Source organism: Agelaius phoeniceus, chromosome 4 (genome assembly GCF_051311805.1).
Source record: "Agelaius phoeniceus isolate bAgePho1 chromosome 4, bAgePho1.hap1, whole genome shotgun sequence".
In the NCBI taxonomy this organism is placed as follows: domain Eukaryota; kingdom Metazoa; phylum Chordata; class Aves; order Passeriformes; family Icteridae; genus Agelaius; species Agelaius phoeniceus.
In genome coordinates, this window is record NC_135268.1 from 57,665,476 (window position 1) to 57,685,906 (window position 20,431).

At 36.7% G+C, this 20,431-nt stretch overlaps 2 protein-coding genes across 12 annotated transcripts in view; one reads left to right on the top strand and one right to left on the bottom strand.

Moving 5' to 3' along the window:
- Nucleotides 1-5,974, top strand: part of KCNIP4 (potassium voltage-gated channel interacting protein 4) — a 389,496-nt gene extending 383,522 nt beyond the window's left edge. For all 7 annotated transcript variants that reach the window (XM_054633539.2, XM_054633544.2, XM_077177655.1 and 4 more), the window contains one exon: nt 5,812-5,974. In XM_054633539.2, the coding sequence (XP_054489514.2) occupies nt 5,812-5,859 (48 nt within the window). In that variant the 3' untranslated portion in view covers nt 5,860-5,974. The remainder of the gene's footprint in view (nt 1-5,811) is intronic.
- Nucleotides 5,975-8,416: 2,442 nt separating this feature from the next.
- On the bottom strand, nt 8,417-20,170 carry PACRGL (parkin coregulated like). Of its 5 annotated transcripts, none has more exons than XM_077177656.1 (9): nt 19,751-19,890; nt 19,424-19,489; nt 17,328-17,464; nt 15,747-15,814; nt 14,569-14,659; nt 13,131-13,265; nt 11,312-11,419; nt 10,252-10,332; nt 8,417-8,855 (listed from the first exon to the last, which is right to left on the bottom strand). In XM_077177656.1, exons 3-9 carry the CDS (start codon nt 17,445-17,447, stop codon nt 8,799-8,801), a joined length of 660 nt encoding a protein of 219 aa, XP_077033771.1. In that variant the 5' UTR covers nt 17,448-17,464; nt 19,424-19,489; nt 19,751-19,890; the 3' UTR covers nt 8,417-8,798. The 5 variants fall into 5 exon arrangements, with proteins under 5 accessions (XP_077033771.1, XP_077033772.1, XP_054489313.2 ...); XM_077177657.1 differs by having other exon boundaries at nt 17,334-17,464; nt 19,424-19,607; XM_054633338.2 differs by having other exon boundaries at nt 19,424-19,607.
- Nucleotides 20,171-20,431: the final 261 nt, after the last annotated feature.

Below are 20,431 nucleotides of genomic sequence, written 5' to 3' on the forward strand. Positions count from 1 at the left end.
ACTGATACCTTGCCCAGCAGACTGATTAATACAAAGCTGACAGAGACCAGCAATATAACCCCTGCTTATTGATTCTTGTCTCTTATATTGAGAACAGAGTAATAAAGAGACAGATAATAACAAGACTATCAAGATAAATGCATTTAATGCATTTTTTCAGTTTTTAACTATTTGGAATAGGGAAATCTCTAGATGCTCAAAGATGCTCTAGAAGCAGACTATTTTTATATGCATCTGTAGCTATTCATTGGAGTTGCTTTTTCGAGTGCAGCTACCTGGTAAGTGATACTTTGTTTGATTTTAATCCACTGATTTTGGGGAACAAAAGACAGCCAAGAGCTCTGCTAACTGTGGCTGTTCTGTGTATCCTTAGCAACAGGCACTGGGCAGTGTCTCATCTGTCAGCAGTGCTCTGTTGCACTGACCGTGGTTCCAGCTTGTCAGTCTTGTTCAATACCAACAAAAGTCATTTCCTCTGCTAACCCTGTGTGATCATCAGAAACTGAGATGAGATTCATTTCCCAGCTGAGGTCTGTAGCATTCTGGAAGTTAAATGACACATTAATCTGCATATGACAGCAATCATGGTGATGGGCTGAATGATTCATTTACAAAGAAAATTAATACCTTTAGTAAGGAATTGCCTGCTCTCCTTACCCAGTGCAATTCAGTCTCTCAAGTGTGTTAGAAGATTTATTTACCTGTTCTAACTATTCAGAATACACGTGAGAGAGATGCTCTCTAAACTGGGACATGATGGACACGCAACGAATGCTACAGAATGCTACAATTGTCATCCTGCTACTTATCTCACCTTCCCTTGCTTTCAACTTCAATGATGGCTATGGTTTTTTTTTGACACAAAAAGTATCTTGCTACCTAAATTTTTGTCTCTCTGCCACTTAAGACTGTTCTTCTTTTAAGACTTCTGTGCTTCAAAATGTGTAATTCATGTTTATATCAAGATTTGGTTTTAGAAATGAGGTTTGGGGTTGGGATTCATAGAATCATAGAGCATACTGAATTGGAAGAGACCCATCAGAATAAAGTCCAATTTCTGGCCCTGTGTAGGATATCCCAAGAATCACACCATGTGCCTGAGAGCAGTGTCCAAACGCTTCTTGAACTCTGTCAGGCTTGGTGCTGTGACCACTGCCCTGGGGAGCCTGTTCCAGTGCCCAACCTCTGGGTGAAGAACCTTTTCCTAATATCCAACCTAAACTTCCCTCATACGACTTCAGGGGTTCCCTCAGGTGCCATCAGTGGCCACCACAGAGCAGAGATCAGTGTCTGCTGCTCCTCTTCCCCTCACGCGGAAGTTGTAACTGCAATGAGGACTCTCCTCAGTCTCCTCCAGGCCGAACAGACCAAGTGACCTCAGCTGCTCCTCACAGGTCTTCTCCTCCAGAGCCTTCACCATCCTCATTGGCTCCTTTGGATGTTCTCTAATAGCTTTATGTCTTTCTTATATCGGGGTACCCAAAACTGCAATTTTCAAGGCGAGGCTGCCCCAGCTCAGAGCAGAGCAGGACAATCCCCTCCCTTGCCCAGCTGGCCATGCTGTGCCTGATGCCCCCCCAGGACAGGGCTGGCCCTCCTGGCTGCCAGGGCACTGCTGACTCATGTTCAGCTTTCCATTGAGCAGGATGCCCAGGTCCCTTTCCACAGTGCAGATCTCCAGCTTCATGTTCCCCAGTCTATACACACAAGCAGGATTGTTCCATCCCAAGTGCAGATGCCAGGACTGGTCCTTGTTAAACTTCATATGGTTGGTGATTATGCTACCTTTTGCCCAACCTGGAAATGAAATTCAAGATAATTTTAGTAAGTAGGTGATATAAAAGGGGATCTTTATTTTAAGGCCTTCAGGAGCAGTTATGGAAAGATGTCCACAAAGCCCAATTTCCCCCCAGGGGTGAGTAAGTTTTTATAGGTTTTAGGAAATTAGCATAATTGGTAAAAAGTCACCAATTAGGAGGACAAGTGGTGATGCAATTCCCCCCCAGGTCAAGCCCATTCTCTGGAGCCCCCCTTCAGCACTGGCTGTACTTTGTCCATGAGAATGGGACCTGCTGAGTTGTTCTCAGTCTTGGCTCTCGAGGAGAACCAAAATAGGATAGGGGCCTTTTACTTCCTGGGGCTTGGAGCTCTGGAATTTGTTTTGTCTTTCTGCTTTAGGGAAAGGCCATGGAAAAGAACTTGGAAAATGAGTCACTAATACAAGGGCTACAGAGCTACAAAATATATGTGTGAAGAATACAGAGAACATAGAAAAAAGGCAAAATCTAAACAGTGTCATTCACCATCTCTGTTTGGTCCAGGTCTCTCTGCAGGGCCTCCCTGACCTTGAGTGAATTGAAAGTTCTTCCTAGTTTAGTGATGTCCATAAATTTACTTAGTATTCCTTTGAGTCCTTCATCTAGGTCATTAATGAAGAGAATTGGTTGAGGATAAGCCCTGCAGAACCCCACTAGTGACTGGTTTCAATCAAAGTCCTTCAAGAAACTCAGTTCAGGAGTTCATGTGGCTTCACTCTTTTCAGGATTACATATTTTACAAAGGAACGTGACTGCTGCTTTTAAAACAGACCTGCAGGAAAACCTTTTGTTAACATTCTGATAGGTATGAGATCTAAAAAGGTAATGTCTGAATCTTTAAATAGACCTGAAGTGTGTTCTGCCAGGGAAAGGCTGCAGGAGCCTCTTCTTTGAAGGTTATCTCAGGCAAGATTTGCCAGTCTCTGAAAACTGGCGTTCCTCTACTTTGAGTTAGAAGACAACTTAGTGAGTTGCAGAAGTATATCCCTTTTATTCCTGTTTTGCAATAACTAAAGGAAATGTAGCATGCTTACTTTACAAGCAAGAAGAAACACAGCAAAACATCTTTGAACAGAGGTTCTACTTCAGGTTCCTGGGCTATGTTCCTGAGATTTTTTTTTTTTTGTAGCATCAAGAGACTCTAGTGTGTTCTTAAACACTAATTTTGCATATATGTGCCTTTCTTAAAATTTGTGCTGTTGTGCTGAGCACTTGTTTGGCACAACTATCAGTGCAGTGGCACTGTACAGCCTGAGGCACACAGGAGGTTCAAGGCTCTTAATTCACAGTCCCATTGCAAAGAATGGCCAGTCCATTCAAAAAGTGTTGAAACAGTTATGTAGGGAATTATAAAGCATTCAGGCTTTGAGTGCTGTCTTCTCTGGATACTGGGTAGAAGGATTTGAGTAGAATGGTGCTTCCCCTCATCCTCCCTCCATCTTAGACAGGGAATGTGTATGACCTCATTTCCCTGCCCTCCCTACCCCAAACATGCATTTGAATGTCAGTCTGCCATCCAGACTCCAGCAGCCTCTCTGCTCCCACAGGAGAAATGGACTATGCTGCCCTAGATATGCCAGACTGAGTCCCAGAAAGTGGTGGCTGTTTGTCTGGCTTCATATAAATTACCAAAGAGCAAATCTAGGTCTTGAGAAACAGGAGTGGGGGTACCTCAAGAACTAGGCACTTCTCAGTTCCTTACCTGTCTCCTTTCACTGGTTGGTGCTGGTGGGAAATGGTCTGACTTGGGCATTGCCTCGTATCCACAGCAGTACCACAAAGAACAGTCAAGGGACTAAGGCATGCACAGTGCACGGGTGACTGTCAGGGCCAGTGACATGGTCCTTCTGATAACGACAAAAAGGCTTCAGGCACAGGTGTTTTCTGCAGAAGTAACCCTTTCCATACACAGTGTTGATGGTTTGGGCTATCCTGAAAACAGCAAAGAAACTATTTCAAACCTATGAAAAACTGGTATAAAGGTAGGTCAGATCGGCCAAAGTTCATTCATCCAGGTTTGTGCTTCATATGGACAATGCTTCATAGGCATTAACACCTCCCTTTGTCTTGAATTAGGAGCTGTTTAACAAGTCTAATATGAAAATTTGTGTAGAAATGTACTGAAAAAAGAGGCAAATGAAAAAGATACACTTGCCAAAGAGTTCCAATGCAAGCATCTGGGGTTTTTCTGTTTTTTCGGTATTTTTTTTTAAAGATGGCAAAAAAAGCTACTAAAACTTATCATGTTCTAAATATTATGACAAGCCTGTATTTTCTTGTGAAGACTCTTCTAATTTGACTGACTAAGGGAGTGGCATTGGAAGACTTCTGTAAACAAACAGCCAGACTCCGAAATATGGAGCTGATTTTAGAAAACTACCAGTTTCATTCATGATTATACATATGTAGTAAAATTGGTAGAAGTGTCAAAACAATTTGCAGATTCAGAGCATGTTTGCTTGCACATTTACTGAGCTTAGTTGCTAATGTATATACAAAACATTTGTACTAATTATATGACAAGTGACTTAAGTTAAACTGTTAACCTTACATCAGTGACATTCACTAGTTTATTGATGTATCAAAGCAATGCAATGAGGAAAAGAATAATTTATTTTAACTTTCAGTAATTTAATATAGTAGCTTTGCTATACAAAATTTTCAAGCATTAGCCTATATAGTGTATTTTTGAAATGACATATCATTGCTTCTGTAAGTTATTTTATTTTACAAAATAGCACACAGTTCATTCCTTACAGCAGCACTACTTCAGATGACATACAGAATCAAAGATAAAAAACCCCACTGTGCATGTTTTATAACATAAATTAAGCTAATTATTCAGATTTGTCATTTTCTACAAAGCAAATCACCCACTAGACTGAACAGTGACTAATTTAAGTGGGAATTGATACTGAACACGTCTTACTGGAAAATTAATGTACAGAAATCTCACATACTTATCAGTAGTGGAGAATACTATTGAGATAACCTTTCTAAGAAGTGGGGTTTTGATGCACATTTTTCATGAAACATCCAAAAATAATCTATAATTCAGTCTTTTTATTCCTTAAAATTAAAGATGGCTATATCATCTCTGAAGAAATTACTAAAGAGAGGGATCATTACAGTGAGACCAGCAAATGCTAAATGAGCATGTAATAAACTCTTATATTGTGTGTATATATATTGTTTTGTGCTAGCAAGTGTTGATCCAGAAATGCCACCAAATATGGGCAACTGCAAGTAACTCTTTCTTCTATACACTGAAAGGTTAAGCTTACAAAGGAAAATATTTTTTGCTAATTGCTGTGCTGAAAGTTATCTACTGATAAAATCTGGAGCACAGAGTGATGCACTGGTATGATATAGAACTGGAAAGATTAATATTTTGTTTAAAAATTGCCTAATGCAAGATAATCAGAAAGCAGGAGTAGCATTTAGAGGCAGTCACCATCCTTCAGTGTGAACACACAAAAAATCTGAATTGGGGAGCTGAAGAGTGCTGTGGTGATACTTGTCAAACTGACTGATTTTGGCTCAGCAGTGGTGCACACTTCAGTCTGTTTTCCTTAGTCATCTCTAACTATGAAGCAGAAGCCTTAGGATTACAAGAAGAATCCTGTGTACTTTGCACAGGACTAACAATTACATGTACAGATTCACACTTGATACAACTATTCCATCAGTATTTATTGTCTAGGTGTATTCTGTTATCCTGGATATAAATGGATAACCTCAGAAATGTTACAGATCTAATTTTCTTAATATGCTATTGTATTCTTGACAGAGTAGTTTTAGTTTCATTAATACACAGAAAAACTTATTTAAGCATGGACCCATTAACAGCCTTTTTCTGCTAATCATTTCTCCAAACAAGCTGAAAAGAATGTTGCAATTAACTAAAATGTTCTACTACATTTCAGTATAGATATCCACCTACTACATTTGTGATGGTGTGTGATTTTTGGTTATGTGTTGTCTTTTTTTACAGGATGAGAATATAATGCGATCCATGCAGCTCTTTGAAAATGTGATTTAATGAAGACATTAGGTCTACAACTAATGGACAAATATGAACTATTCTGCAACATTATCTAAAAAAATGGATTTCCCACTTTATCATAAATAAAGTTACTCAGCTTTACACTGAGAAATGTATTATGCAAGTAAATTTTTTATTATAAACCCTTCCCAACAAAAAACCCTTTCTAAATTATACAATCTAGCACTTCCACAGTGGCTATTTAGTTAATAGGACTCTATTGAAAAATCAGGTTCTTACTACAAAATCAAACAAAATACAACTGACATTATGCACCTTTATTATCATTCCAACCCCTAGATAAAATAGATACAATCGCACAGAGATTAGTTTTGCTAGTTTTGCTACTCATTTGTACTGGACTAAGCTCCAGGTGTTAAAATGTACTTCTTAAATCTCTAGCTTCTAATTTATACAGAGGCATTACAATTTATTTTCTTCTCATATTTCTATAGTGTAGTCCTTATTTTTGAATAATATTTTGAGTTAAAATGCTATAATAAATGTGCAATGCACATCTTGCTATAATTGCATCCCAACTTTGACTTGTTTTTCTCTTCAGAAAAAAAACCCCAAAACCCAAACACAACTAAACAGGTAACTTGAGAGCAAGAACTGTTATAAAACAAAACAAACAAACAAACAAACAAGCAAGTTGCTTATGGGTATTCTTATTCCCTAAAAACTATGAATAAGCTTCTCTCAGTCTCACCTAATAAGTCTGCACTTAATTTATCATGACATGAGTATCAGAAATCCTACATAGTGTATTTTTAATTCTTCTTGGATGTGTATGAGAAGTTCTTTGCTTAAAATTAAGGATCTTCTGACTTCCAATTTTTCATGAAGAAACCTTAACTGGATCCTAACACTGCTCTCCTAAGTATGTGTCTTTCTGCCTTTAACGAAGAAAAAGGCATGAAATTTTGAAAACTGCCATCTCACTTTAGTGCTGAGAATGAACATCACTACATAGTAACCTCCACTAATAATGACTGCTAGAGGCTAACATCTATTTCATCTTTTTGTAATACCTTTAACTATGAGACAGAACCAGGAAAACAATTAAAACTTCAGCTATATATCATCTATATGTGATAAACGCTTTACATTTTTTAAGATCATTTCTTCATTAAGATTGGAGCTACCTAATTCTGAACCTAGAAAGAGTCTTCTAAGAAAGTATGCATATAAAATATAACATTTCCCCTCCATCCATGTAATTTTTAAAATATATTGTCCACAGAGTCTTCGCCAATACTTCAAAATAGGTGAAATGCTATCAAAGATAGGCCAACCTTCATTGTGACATTGCTGCAGAAAGTCTGAAAGGGGATTAATGAAGTAGAAAGAAAGTTACAAGAATTATTTTGTAAAAATAAATCAGGTATCTATTCTGGTGTAGAGATGGGATGTTAGAGGCATGTTGAAGGCTGCTCTGCTATCACCAGTGTAGGATAAGAGTAGTACAATACATGTACACCTGAAATCTGCTGTAGCGTGTTTGTGTAAACTAAATGTGCACATTTTGTAAAAAAAAAATTAAAAAATAAAGTAAACATTAAGAAAAAAAGGACCATGATCAATTTTTTGAGTTGTTAAATACCTGCTGGCAAAAATGCTTATTGAAGAAATACTTTTCTTTTTTAAAACATAAATACGTTTATCTTGACTTAGCACAATTCTGATCTTGGCAGAGATCGGTCCTGAAGTGAATTTTAGTCAGGTTGTGGTAATTTAAAAAAAACTTCTGAAATGCTTTCACATGACAGACTTTTATTAATACTCTATGCATTGGCATCTTCTTATGAAAAAAACATCCTTTCCAACAACTTTAAATGTCAGAATTGAATATTCCTCAGGGGAAAACCTTGGTCAAAGTTTGTTACTTTTGTTAACTCTCCCTGACATTGTACACAAATACAACATGTCCCTGAACAGCATTTATTACAAGAACCAATTAGGAATTATTTTGCATTCAAATTCAAATACATTAATGGACAAATGCTGTACCCTCCAAAGCTTGACAGCCAGGTAAGCTGTCTTGTACAATCTTCTTTTTGTCTTTAACTTACATTTTTCATAGCTTCCATGTTCAGAAGTTTATTAACTTGTCTGGACCTGAATCCACAAGCAAATCCCAAGCATATCTGTAACGTTACTGAGCTCAATACAAAGGGAGCACAGTGTAAGTATTTCAAAGTTGCCTCCTCCACCCAGCTCCCATTCAGTAGGCTCAAAGTTAACAGGAATTAATTAGCTGAGCAAAACCTCAGCTGTGGCTCTGTGGAGCAACCTGATGCCTCTACACTGTATTCTCCAGAGCCTCTCCAGGCTCTCAAAACAACATGCTGAGAATGCACTGAGCAAGTTCAGCTTGGGACCACATGCTGCCTGTTTACTGGGTTCAGCTTCACACCTTTAAAAGCTGACTCTGAAGAAGTCTGAGAGGGCTCACAGTTCTATGTCTAACCTAGTCCCCATAAACCTTAATGTGCCCATCTGTGCTGTGTCACAAAAGAAGTTATGTATTTCAAAAGAAGCTATACATACGTGATTTAGCACCAAGTTAGATTTTATTTAAGTAATTACAACAAAATTATTTTGCATCACACAAATATACAAAACATATAAAGCACTACAGATATAATACATGAAATTGTAATTAAAAACTAAATAAGAATCAATATTTATTCTGCTCTTGAAATAGCACATTAATCAGTGTCATTGTAAGCCAAATGTATATACAAATATACAAAAAAAAGTCTTCCATAATTACATATTCACAAACTGATAAGACTCCTGCTCTCCATCATACTGAGGAATAACTATTATTTTAAGAGAATATATAATACCCCAAATAAGTGTCAGTGATATTTACACACAGATTCTTTCCAAACTTCACCTTACAGTATAAATCACTACAGTTTCCTTGTTCAAGAGTAGATCGAACAATAGGTTGGAATTTTAGATTTGATGATCGCCACAGTTGCCTGTTGAAGAAAACAAAACAAATTTAAACAAAATAAGGGGCACTAGCACTACATATGACAGTACTCATATAGCCTCTATAAATTGCATAGTTCACAACTTTTACTTAGTTATCTTTGCTATTATCAAACAGTAGAAAGCTAAAAGCTAAAAAGTTAATATTTGCTGAGAAATTTACTGTGAAAAGGGCTGAAAATAATGAACTGAGAAAATGCACCATTGTGATAACTAATGCTGGGGAGTAAACATCCAAAATAAGGGACATGAAAACTCACACCTAAAAGGGGGCACAAATATATACAAGAAATAATAAGGATTTTTATGTAGAGGAATGATGTTCTGCAGGGGCTTTCCAACAAAAGTAAGAATCATATGCTTTATAACTAATTTAGAAAATAAATTTGATAAATTAATTGCTTGGATTATATAATATTGCTTGTAACCACAACTTAGTAGTTTGTTTCCAGGTTTTTTTGCTTTATCTTATTACAGTCTTTTTAAAAGATATACAGAAAGACCTACTCACCAACAGGTAAGACTATAAGAAATCAGGGGACTGATAGAAGAATTAGAGGTTAATGACTCACTGGATTAATTATATTATCTGGACCTAAATTTTCAGAACATTAAAATGAGCCGTAATTTTCCTTTTCTAGTCTCACTTCATACAAATAAAGAACTCTCATCTTCCTTCATTTTTCGTGAGCTTTTTCAAGTCTGTAAGCAAACACTGCTACTGCTCTTAAATGAACATGTGTACACACAAAAATGAAGAGGCAACTACTGATTATTTGGGCACCTACTGGCTAAGGCACACAAGCTCAGTACCGCTGGGCCTGCCTGTATGGTCCCTGCTCCTCAGGTAATTCCTATTCTTTACGAATAACCATTTAATATAACACATACAACTGTTCATAGGGTCAAGAAAGCAAATATTTTCTCTTCTAGATGAACATCTAAGTCAGTACTCCTCATTTTTTCTCCTTTTCTCCTTTGTGCACAATGTACAGCACAAAATTTGTCAAAAAAATGTTCAACAGAAGAAACCTCTACTGACATCTATTACTTAAAGCATCTTTTTGATTTATAGCCATTGCAGATCCAAACTCTGGGTTAACCAGGGTGGGCTGGAATGTGAGTGTCACATTCCCTCAGGAAATAGCATAAACAATAAACTATTAGTGGGAACAGGCAGGCATCATCAATACCAGCAAAAAGTAACTTTGTGCAGGAGTAAATCTTGTTGAGAAACATATTTAGTCCCAGAAAATGGAACAGCAAGCATGTATCCCAGCCATACTGAAGCAAGAACATGGCAACAAAACCAGAGATGAAAGCTGTTCTGACAAAATTGTATTAAAAAGTGTAGATTACTAAATAAACATCCAATCAACTCACCTTTCCACCACAGTGCTCCAACTTTTGTAAAGCAGTAGTAACTTCTTCTCTATATTTCTTGTCCATTAATCTCTTTAAAAGCTATTGGAAAAGTAAAACAAAGGTTTATTGCCCAATATAGTAAAATATATGCAAAGAGGCAATAATAACCTATTTTGTTACTTTATTCCATCTTACCTTTGCAAAGTAAAGCCACAAAGAAACATTATTTTATAACTTGTAACTGATGTCAAAGTATGGAACTCAATAAAAGCAAATGGAATAAAAAAGTTAACTAAAGAGAAACTTAAATTCAAAGAAAACTGATCTGTTAACCCACAAAAATATTTCTTTTTCTTTTACCAAACAAATTTGAAAGAAATATCCACCTTAAAAAAAGTCATTCTTAAAGAATTGTCCACAAGAAAAGTTAACTTCTATTATCATGTGCATTGAAAGAGATTTATTGTAGCAGAAATACTTCAAAAAAAACTTGCTGTAATTTCTCTTCTGTAGTGATTGTCAAAAAAAGTCTTTCTATTTTGCTGTAAAAGTGCACTTTGCAAGCAGGTTAAAAGAAACCATGAAAAGGCTGTCTGACAGAGGAAGGATGTCCCCAGAATAAGTTGGTATAAAAATACTTCTCATAATCCAACTCAAAGCTTATTTAATGACAACTTCCTTGTGCAGAATTCCCATCTGAAAGGAATGGGAATATTTGCTTCTGTTAATGTATTAAAACGTTTATGGTTTTGCTAAGATATTCAGACTTAAAATTAAAAACTCATTTTGCAACAAATTTTCCTCTGAAACAAAGCATCTGCATGTTTTCATAAATTGTAGAGAGAAGACTTCCATTATTCTCCAGTTTACATTAACAGGAGATTTTGGACCTTGCCAGAACTTTGTAAGTCACCACATTCTAAAAGAACAAAGGACTCACACTGGGGACTATATGAAATAATGTTTTTCATGGAACTGCTGAGTCCTCCACTGTATCTGTGCAGATAATATAGTAACATCTCAAACAAGAATGTCATGAAAATACAAATGATTTTTTATTACAGCATTAAAAACTTACATTTGTGAGTAGAAGCTTAAGATGATCATTAAGAGATGGGCCAACAACAGCACTCAATTGCACTAAAGCATCCAATCCCCTTCCAAATACTTCATCATCTGCATGCGCCTTCAGAAGGGGAAGAAAGAAAGAAAATCCTGTAAGATTCAGACAAAGTAAGTTTTTCTAAACTGCAATCTCTGCATTATGATTGTATGGAGTAGTTTTAAACACTAAAACTACTGTGCAATTGCTAATTGCTATAATGATACAAGTTTAGAAAGAGAAGTACAATATGACTGAATATTAGTCTCTAGAGGCCAAATTTAAAGGCAAGGCACATTTTTAAAGTGGAAAACAAAAGCATCCCTGAAATTTCCACAAAACTCTTCTATTTCTTCTGAGACAAGAAAACTATTGTTGAAATAAAAAATGTGGCATCCAGAAAAACTTGCTACACTGATAATTTCAGTATTCCACAGCACATTAGAAAAAACCAGTCAAATGCTGATATGTTGAAATTGAGAGACAACATTTTAGTTAAAAATGTAATGAATTCTGGGTAATTTCTGTGTAATTCATAACAATAACTTTCTTTGCTGGAGAAACAGAGGAGCCAATGACTTTCTGCCTCAATTAATTTAGTCCCCTGCCAACTACACCTGCCAGCAGTTATCAGGCTCTTATCTACTTCTACAGTTCTTTGTCATCTTTATTTGTCCCATGGGAAGGTTCTTCTGTACCTGACTTCTCTGGTGGTTTAATTATGCTGCTTTTCCTTTAGCAGAGAAATAGACTCATAACAACTTATTTTGATTTCATACTAAATTATAAGTTTATTGAAACAACTATTTTTCCTCTCCAGCATCTGGGCCCTGAAAATTTTCTTTTTAACTAGAAATCATGGACTACTTGTCTAGTAGAAGATTTAACAAGACATAATACCAAAACAGTGCAACAATAAAAATTATCAGAAGAGTAATATTAATTGGAGGAAGAGACAAGAATTATTTGTCTAATTTTGCCTTTAAGCTAAACCAAAGATAACACACAATCCCATACTTCTGTTACATCTCTGATTTGAGATCAAAATTAATTTTCAAACTTCAAGCCATCTCTGTTAAATCAGAACTGAAACACAGCTAGATTAAGGGACAGCTACTTACTGAACCAGAAAAGGGCTCTCAAAGACATGAAAAAGATCCAAAAGAGGTAACCTTCAAAGCCAAGATCTCACTTTATTTTCTGATGGTGTAGAAGAGTTAAAAACATTTTTTAAAATTAAGAATATGACCTTGAACACTATAAATGTATTATTCCTTTTTCCTCACTGACATATTCTGGAGATGGTGCTGTGCAGGGCTGGGAGTTGGATGCAATGATCCTTGTGGGTCTCTTATTTATGATTCTGTTTTACCTTTGTAGCATGTTTTGAATTGTTATATGTAATAGACGAGCATTTATTCCTGCATATCCATTTTACTTCATGTCATTTTTATTTTTTGCGTGTTATGGCGTGGACATATAAAAATGTCCACAAATATATGTATTTATTTTTGCTTATATTAAAACCTTTAAGAGAAGAGTTTCATAAAACTTTCCCATAGATACTGTCATATAGTTATACAAGAATTTGCCCATCTTAATTTATATTTACAGACATATTTAGCTAATAAACCAAGGCAGGGTTAACAACAGGAAGAGAAATCATTCCTACCCCCAAGCCAAAAGCCCAAGTGATAGATTTATTACATTAATATTACTCATGTAGTTCCCACCAGCAGCAGAAAACAAAAAAAGTCAAACCCATTAAAATCTCTGCATGAAGACTAGGACATACCAATGCAGCCTTTAAGACTGGAACTAGACGAGGCAGCAAGGGAATAACTTTTTCAGCAGCACCTTCAACCAGAAGTAATTGTTTAAAACCCTCCTTGGAAACAAAAGTATAGGGATGTTTTGTCTCTCTTAGTCCCTGTTGCAAATGTAAAACATGGTTTTCTTAATACTGAGCCTTCTTTTAAACAAAAACACATTTTAAAAGTTCCACACAGCAGCAAGACCATGTTTAGATTTTGTCAGATCAGTTCAAAACATAAAGTACACTAACTCCACCATGTGGAGCCACTGGGTACAGCTTTGCTCACAGAACATTCTAATTCATTTTTCCTTTACAATATTGAATATTAAAATTCACATTATGAATACTGCCAACTCAATCAATATTTGTACCTCACTACCTTTAATCTAAAAACCCAAGGTATTTTTCCAATGAGACCATGAACTAGAACAGTCTATATTTGTATAGGGGTTTTGTACCCTGAAAGGAAAAAAGAACAGAAGGTGAACTATGGAAGGAAAGACACCCCACACCACATACCTCTCTGTTCAACACTAAAAACTTGTAGATAGCACAAAGATGCACATCTAGTGAAGGTCTGACTGGCAAAACTCAAAGATTTAAAGCCATGTGTCTGAAGCTTTTTTTCTTAACATAAAAGAAGTTTTATGTTACCTTAGGAATTGACAGTTTTGTTTAGTATTTAAAAAAAGGAAAAAAAAGAAGAAACAAAGGGAAAAAGAAACAAAGAAAATAAAAATGAAAAAACAGGGAAAAAAAGGAGAAAAGAAAAAATAATGCAAGCCACCTCAGTATATGCACTTTATTCTACCTGCAGCATTGGATTCAGCATTTATTTAGACACCTGGAACATATTTGGTGATAAATGTCACAGATGGTTCTGAGAAAACAGAAGCCTCAACATAGTGTATAGTACTTCTCTTCCACTTATTTACAGGATCCTATTTCCACTATACTAATTCAACATAGTGTATAAGCCTCAACATAGTGTATAGTACTTCTCTTCCACTTATTTACAGGATCCTATTTCCACTATACTAATTCAATCTATTGAGGAGAGCGTTCTTACTTCATAAGGTAGGCGTTATATACAAAAATAAGCAAAACAATTTAGTTTACAAAAGCATCTGTAAAAACACAAATTTCATTCAACAGTTGGGCATCTGAGATGTGGTCTTGCATTTGATCAGTATCTTGAAAATTAAACAGCTCTACCTAGCTCTCCCAGAAAGCTCTAACTAAAGAACTACAAATAGCAATGATCTTGACCATTTTCATTCATACAATATCCTCACAAGTGGGGTTTTTTTATATTTCTCTAGAAGCTGAGCCTAACTAGCTAACTTAGATTGTTAAAAAATGACATTTGCAAATAGGAAATGGTTGTGTGCCTAATGTTGCAAGAAATTGGGTTTACCTCTGCCAATGTTAAAAGAAGAGGATCAAAGGGAACAGTTTCAGGAGGGCATTCCCACTGCAGTTTGTGCTTTACTGATCCATGCACTAACCTATATAAAGAATAAAGTTTTAACAAAATAACATATATTATATATAATTTCTTGCAAACACTATTTGCTATAAATGTATCACCAATTAGTTTATTGTATTCCTACATTACATACACAATCTCAATACATAATGCTCTCCTTAGTGAAATTATCGGATCACAGAATCAACTAAGTTGGCAAAGATCCCTGGGATCATGGATTCCAACCTGTGTGTATGTATAATGGTGAACAGCGCAATTATACTAAATTCCCAAAATATGTCAGTTTTCAAAATTCTGCTCCTAATCACATAGGAATCAGAAAACAGAAGTTATAAAAATTATAGATGTCTCTCATGCCAACACAGAAGATACTCCTTTTCCAAAGTTACTTATTTTGATAAGTATACCAAGAAACATTTTCCTCAAATAGCAATGAGTATAGAAAAGCAGTTGAAATTGAAGGAAAATCATATTGGAATTTACTATTTACTCCTAAGATACTAATAAATGTATTAATACTATGTATTAATTATTATTTTATACTATTATATACATATACATCTTATTAATGATGGCTTATATTTTTGTAAATTCTGCATCCATGTGACAAAATACCAGAATGTTGATTGTCTAGGCAAATATATAACTAAGTAACTTAAAATACCCTAAACTTGCTTGTGAGTAGTTTTGTTCATATTTCATATGCCTAAAAACTACAGAATAGGAAATTCAATAACATGTTGTTGTACCACGAAGGCTGTGCAAGGTCTACTTATTGAAATGGCACTAATTTTATTATCTTTGTTAGTAGGGATAAGTAAATTCAATTACCTGAAAATGTAGTTTGTGAAAGACACTTAGGAAACCAAATGTGCACATACTAAACTATTCTTTAAAAATGTGGCTTTGATATTAACACAGCATAAAAAAGAACCAAAAGAAGACAATTTCAAAGGCACGGGAAGTTGCTTTCTGCCCCGAAAAGAGTTAAGTATTGGAAATTTTTCCAGAATTGAATGGAACTAAACAACCTAACTAAAAGATGAAACATGAAGAGGTGTATTTCATAATATATTTAGTAAAAATAAAAAACAAACCCAACATACCTGCAGGGAATACCACCTCTAGCATAGGTAGCAGCAAATGCAGATGATGGTTGAGAATAAGCACGAAACTGTAAGGACAAAAAAAAAAGCATTATTTATTTAAAACAGTAATGTTTTATAGCTATTATGAATATGTTAAAACAGAAGTTTACCAAAACATGAACTTAATCATATGTTTCCAAAACAAATCAAAAAAAAAAGAACTGCAGCTATGAAGTGGAAAACATGTAAGTGATACACTCATCTGAAAGCTGCTTCTAAGACTCATCAGTCTGGGGAGTTGTTAAAATGAATAAAAATGTACAATCAGTGGTCTCCTGATGGAATCACTTTATTTTTCTATTTTTTCTCTTGCAAATGGTAATATTGAAGTCTTACAAGTTCTTTCCTAAGCAGAGCAAGGAGCTCTCACTTCCCTGAAGCTCTTGTTGTTATATTGGTAACATGCAGAAGTCAGTTTTACTGCAATTCCATCTTGATCTGAGTACAGACAAAGGTATACAATGGCAAGATGTGGGAGAAACCCCAAATATTGGGTAAGATGGTGGGAGGGCACTGCAAATGCACAGGGAGGTTCACGCTGGGTGAGAATCTAGGAAAGACACACTGGAGAAGGAAACTAGGACTTTCAAGCAAGGAAAAGCTGCACAAATTTGGTTTTTATAATATACATGCTTCTTATGCCTATGAACTATTATATTATTTATTAGCATGATCATTTAATTCTGCTTTCCAGATAATACAAAAGATATTATGAAAGCATTCAGAAGGAAATACCATGAAATCTCAATTGTTATCTTCTGAGTGTTTAAACCTACATTAAGATTAGCAGAATTGTGTTCATGGCTTAATTTTGGTCATTGTGCTACTTGCAAAGAGATTTCAAGTAAAAAAGATGCCCACATTAAAGTACTCAGCCTCTGCTTATCAGTAAAGTACCTCTGCATTTCATTCACTTTCCAAAAAGCCTGTGACAGTACTAATTGCCAAATTATATGGCCCAGTGGTGAACTATAATTCATGCATTCAATGTTAGATCTCCAGACACAGGACTTCCAGGAAATAAAAACTCCTTTCATTACTACTCTCCCAAGAACACAAATTTTTCCTGAAGGATTACACAGTCACAGTAACTGTGAGTTTCAAATAATGCTCACCAGCAATTAATTTGCCAGGTTTTATGAGGCCTTGAGTACCTTCAATATGACACCTGATTCTTGGTTTCATTGCATAACGGAAATAGGCTTCTCTAAAGCAACAGGTGCCAAAGCTTAGAAGTACGAAAAAACCAACCCTTTTTAATGCTTAGCTCTAAATCTTTTTTTAGGGCAATAGTAAATAAAAAGATAACAGTTACCATTCAAGCCACAACTGTACCAAAATACATTTTTATAGTAATGTAGTAAACAATGTTATACCTTCAGGCATTTGAGCTTAGAAGATAAGGTATGTATGATTAATAACTAAAGTTTAATTTCAGTTTAAAAAATAGGAAGCATGTCCTGCAAGCAATTTCATAAAGTAAGGAGCACTCCTCAAACCACAGATGGATTTTAACCAAACAAAACCACCACCACGTACACATACTGGATCAATAGTTTTAGGATTCAGCTTTGCACTAGGCTTTGGCTGTGATTCTGGAGAACATGTCTTGCTTTTCTGGGCTGAAGACTTTGTTTTTATTTGGATGCCTGATGACATTCTTAGAACATTTCTTCCTACAAAAAAAAAAAAATTAAAAACATAAAATAATTTTCATTCCTATATGGTGGAATATAGGAAGGGTTAGAATCCCCAGCCCCAAAAATTGACATGAACAACCAACCAAGTAAATCTGAATAAGTGCACTAGGAAACAGATGCTCATCCTTATATATTGGACACAGTGCATGGGACAATTGCAGTATTCCTGTCACTCCATATTTCAAATGCACACATTTCCTAACCTGCTCCTCTTTACTTGTGTTCTTTGAGACCTGAAGCAAAAGTGAATCAGATGCAGTCTGCTTTCAGGGTAGCCTACAAAAATTTGAGCAGCAGTACAGGCCTCAGCAGAAGAGCCCAGAGTCAAACAGGGTAGGGTACAGTTACATCAGAAGAAAGCAACAATTTGAGGAAGGTCCAGGATGAAGGAATGAAGCAAGTACATTCAAGACACAAAACCCAAACCACAATCAATAAGAGATGAGAACAGAAATGTAAGGCAGCAAAAAAAAAAAAAAAAATAAAAGAACACAGAAAATGAATTCCAATTCCACTAAGAAGAATGAAAGTACTTTTTTAAAAACACGGCAAAAATAACTTTGACTACATCATTTAATATTAAATACACTTATCTTCTGTAAGTCAATGCACCAGCTACACATCAATACAAATGTATGTAATTGGGTTGAAGTGTCCCTAATAAAAAAATAGTTCTCTACTTATTTAACATACCAAGTCTGATATTATGATGAATAATATAAATAATTCCTGTGAGATTACAAGATTTCAAATATTAATAAAATTAATAATACTGAAAACCCAGGTTTTAAATAATATAATGTTCAGTAATTTTTGCTGTGGTGTATTCTGCACATTTCCTATTGTGAAAAAGCAATTGCACCATATAGAGATGAAAAAAAAAGGAAACAAACATTGCCTCAGGGATGAGCAGTGTGCTTGCTGCTGTCCAGCCGTCACCCTTGGTGACACCTATTTTGTTAAAAATATTATCAAGTGCCAAATACTGAGACCAGGATGAATCAGAGACAGAATTGCCATGCTACTCTCTCACCCTCAGCTCTATCAGCCACCAGCCCTAATCTCTGCCAGATTCTTGCATCTGCACTCCTTGTTTAGCTTGGCTATTCTAATTCTCCCCTCTGAGCAGGATTGCCAGCCAGGTACCTTTGTCATTATCTGCATTATGAAATATTTAGAATTGCTTCTGTTTCTGGTAAGTGATAAGGTCCCAGCACATCTGTAGATATGCTGTCTTTATAACTTGTGGAAAGAATTCAATGAAGAGCCCAGGTTTTACTGAATGATATGAAACAACATATTATAATGATTAACAAATCAGCTAAAATACAAGCAAAACTAAAATTGAAAGTTTAAATCAATACTTCTTTACTCATGATTTAATCAGAACTAGTGATTCAAATCAGTTCACCTACTGTACATTTTGTTTTCTCTTTCCTGTCATTTCCAGAATGTGGCCTGTCTCCACTGAAAGTCTTTTTAAAAGAAATAATACACCACAATTAGTCAATTAAATGTCTTCAGAACTCATAGAAACTTGCATGACACTTTTGGGAACTATTCTGTTTGTAAAATGGAAGTCAAATGGAAAACGTTAATATAGAAATAAATCTATTGATTTTGTATGTCCATTTATTATCATGAAATTCTAATCACATTAGTGTAAGAGACAGATTTTTAACTGTCATAAAATTAAAAATCAAAATCGCTTCATACTATAAAAGCACCAGACAAGTTCTTGACAGTAGCAGCATGTAGCACAAAATAGTGTTATCTGTATCAGACTTTGAAATGTACAAATAATACAGTCAGCTTTCTAATACCTATATAAATATTTTTCTCAGACAAGTATTTAGAAGTAATTGAGATGTTTTTAATTTTTTCTGTTTTCCAAGTAATGAAGATACATGCTAAGGTACATTAGCTAGCCCTGACCAGAAAAAGTACTTTTCACAAGGAGGTCTCACTCTTCAGAGATGAAAGCTCTCGTGCAGTGAGGAGCTGCAAGGGTTTTGTAGAGAGATCAGACAGGTGAAGCACAGCCATGAATCAAACGAGAGTTTGGTACAGAAGTGACCCATCTACTGGCAGATGACAGACTTCAGATCAAGGAGAGACACTTTAAATAGAAATGGGAGAAGCACTTTTAAGAGACATCTTTCAAAGGAGGAAAAGCGCAGCCTGGAGTTCGGGATCTAGAAGTCACTTAAGGCAGGCAGGATGGAGGTCAGCAGGATCTGAAAGGCGAGGTTGCTCCCTTACCCTGCCGAGTGCCGACTCTCCCGGAGTGCAGAGGCAGAAACACATGAGGGGCTTCGAGCGCCTTCACCGCCGACAGGATCAGGCAGAGAAGCTCCGGCGAGCTCCCACAGAGGCCCCGGCCCGGGCCTCCCCAGCGCCGGGGGACATCCAGGAGCACGAGGGAGCCGAGGGGCCGCCCCGCTGCGCTGGGCCCCTGGGCCGCCCCGGCTCCCGCTGGCAGGGCACGCCGGGCTCGGGGCACGCCGGGCTCTGGGCTCCGGGCACGCAAGCTCCGGGCACGCCGGGCTCGGGGCACGCCGGGCTCTGGGCTCCGGGCACGCCAGGCTCCGGGCACGCCGGGCTCGGGGCACGCCGGGCTCTGGGCTCCGAGCACGCCAGGCTCCGGGCACGCCGGGCTCGGGGCTCCGGCCAGCGCCGTCCCCGCGGGCCCCCGGCGCCGCCGACGCTTCCTGCCGGTTGCCAGGGGAACTACGGGCCGCCGGCAGCACAAACTTCCTCCGTGCTTGCTGCAGACGGAGCGACAAGAAGATTGAAAGATCGATTTTGTTGGGCTTTCTGTTTTGGGTTGTTTTTTGGTTTTTTTTCCAGCCTATCTTGTATGCTGTGATTTAAATAAGAACGGTGAATTTTCAGGTGACACCGCCAGTCGTTTTTTTTCCACTTTTTAAATAGCTGCCCAGG

What these genes read in the sequence shown, in the direction of transcription:
- PACRGL (XM_077177656.1), bottom strand. Translation starts at nt 17,447, where the DNA reads ATGTCATCAGGCATCCAAATAAAAACAAAGTCTTCAGCCCAGAAAAGC. An exon ending in TTCTTTTAACATTGGCAGAG is followed by an intron (nt 13,266 to 14,568) that starts GTAAACCCAATT and finishes CATTTGCAACAG; the next exon opens with GGACTAAGAGAGACAAAACA. An exon ending in TGGAGCACTGTGGTGGAAAG is followed by an intron (nt 8,856 to 10,251) that starts GTGAGTTGATTG and finishes TTTCTTCAACAG; the next exon opens with GCAACTGTGGCGATCATCAA.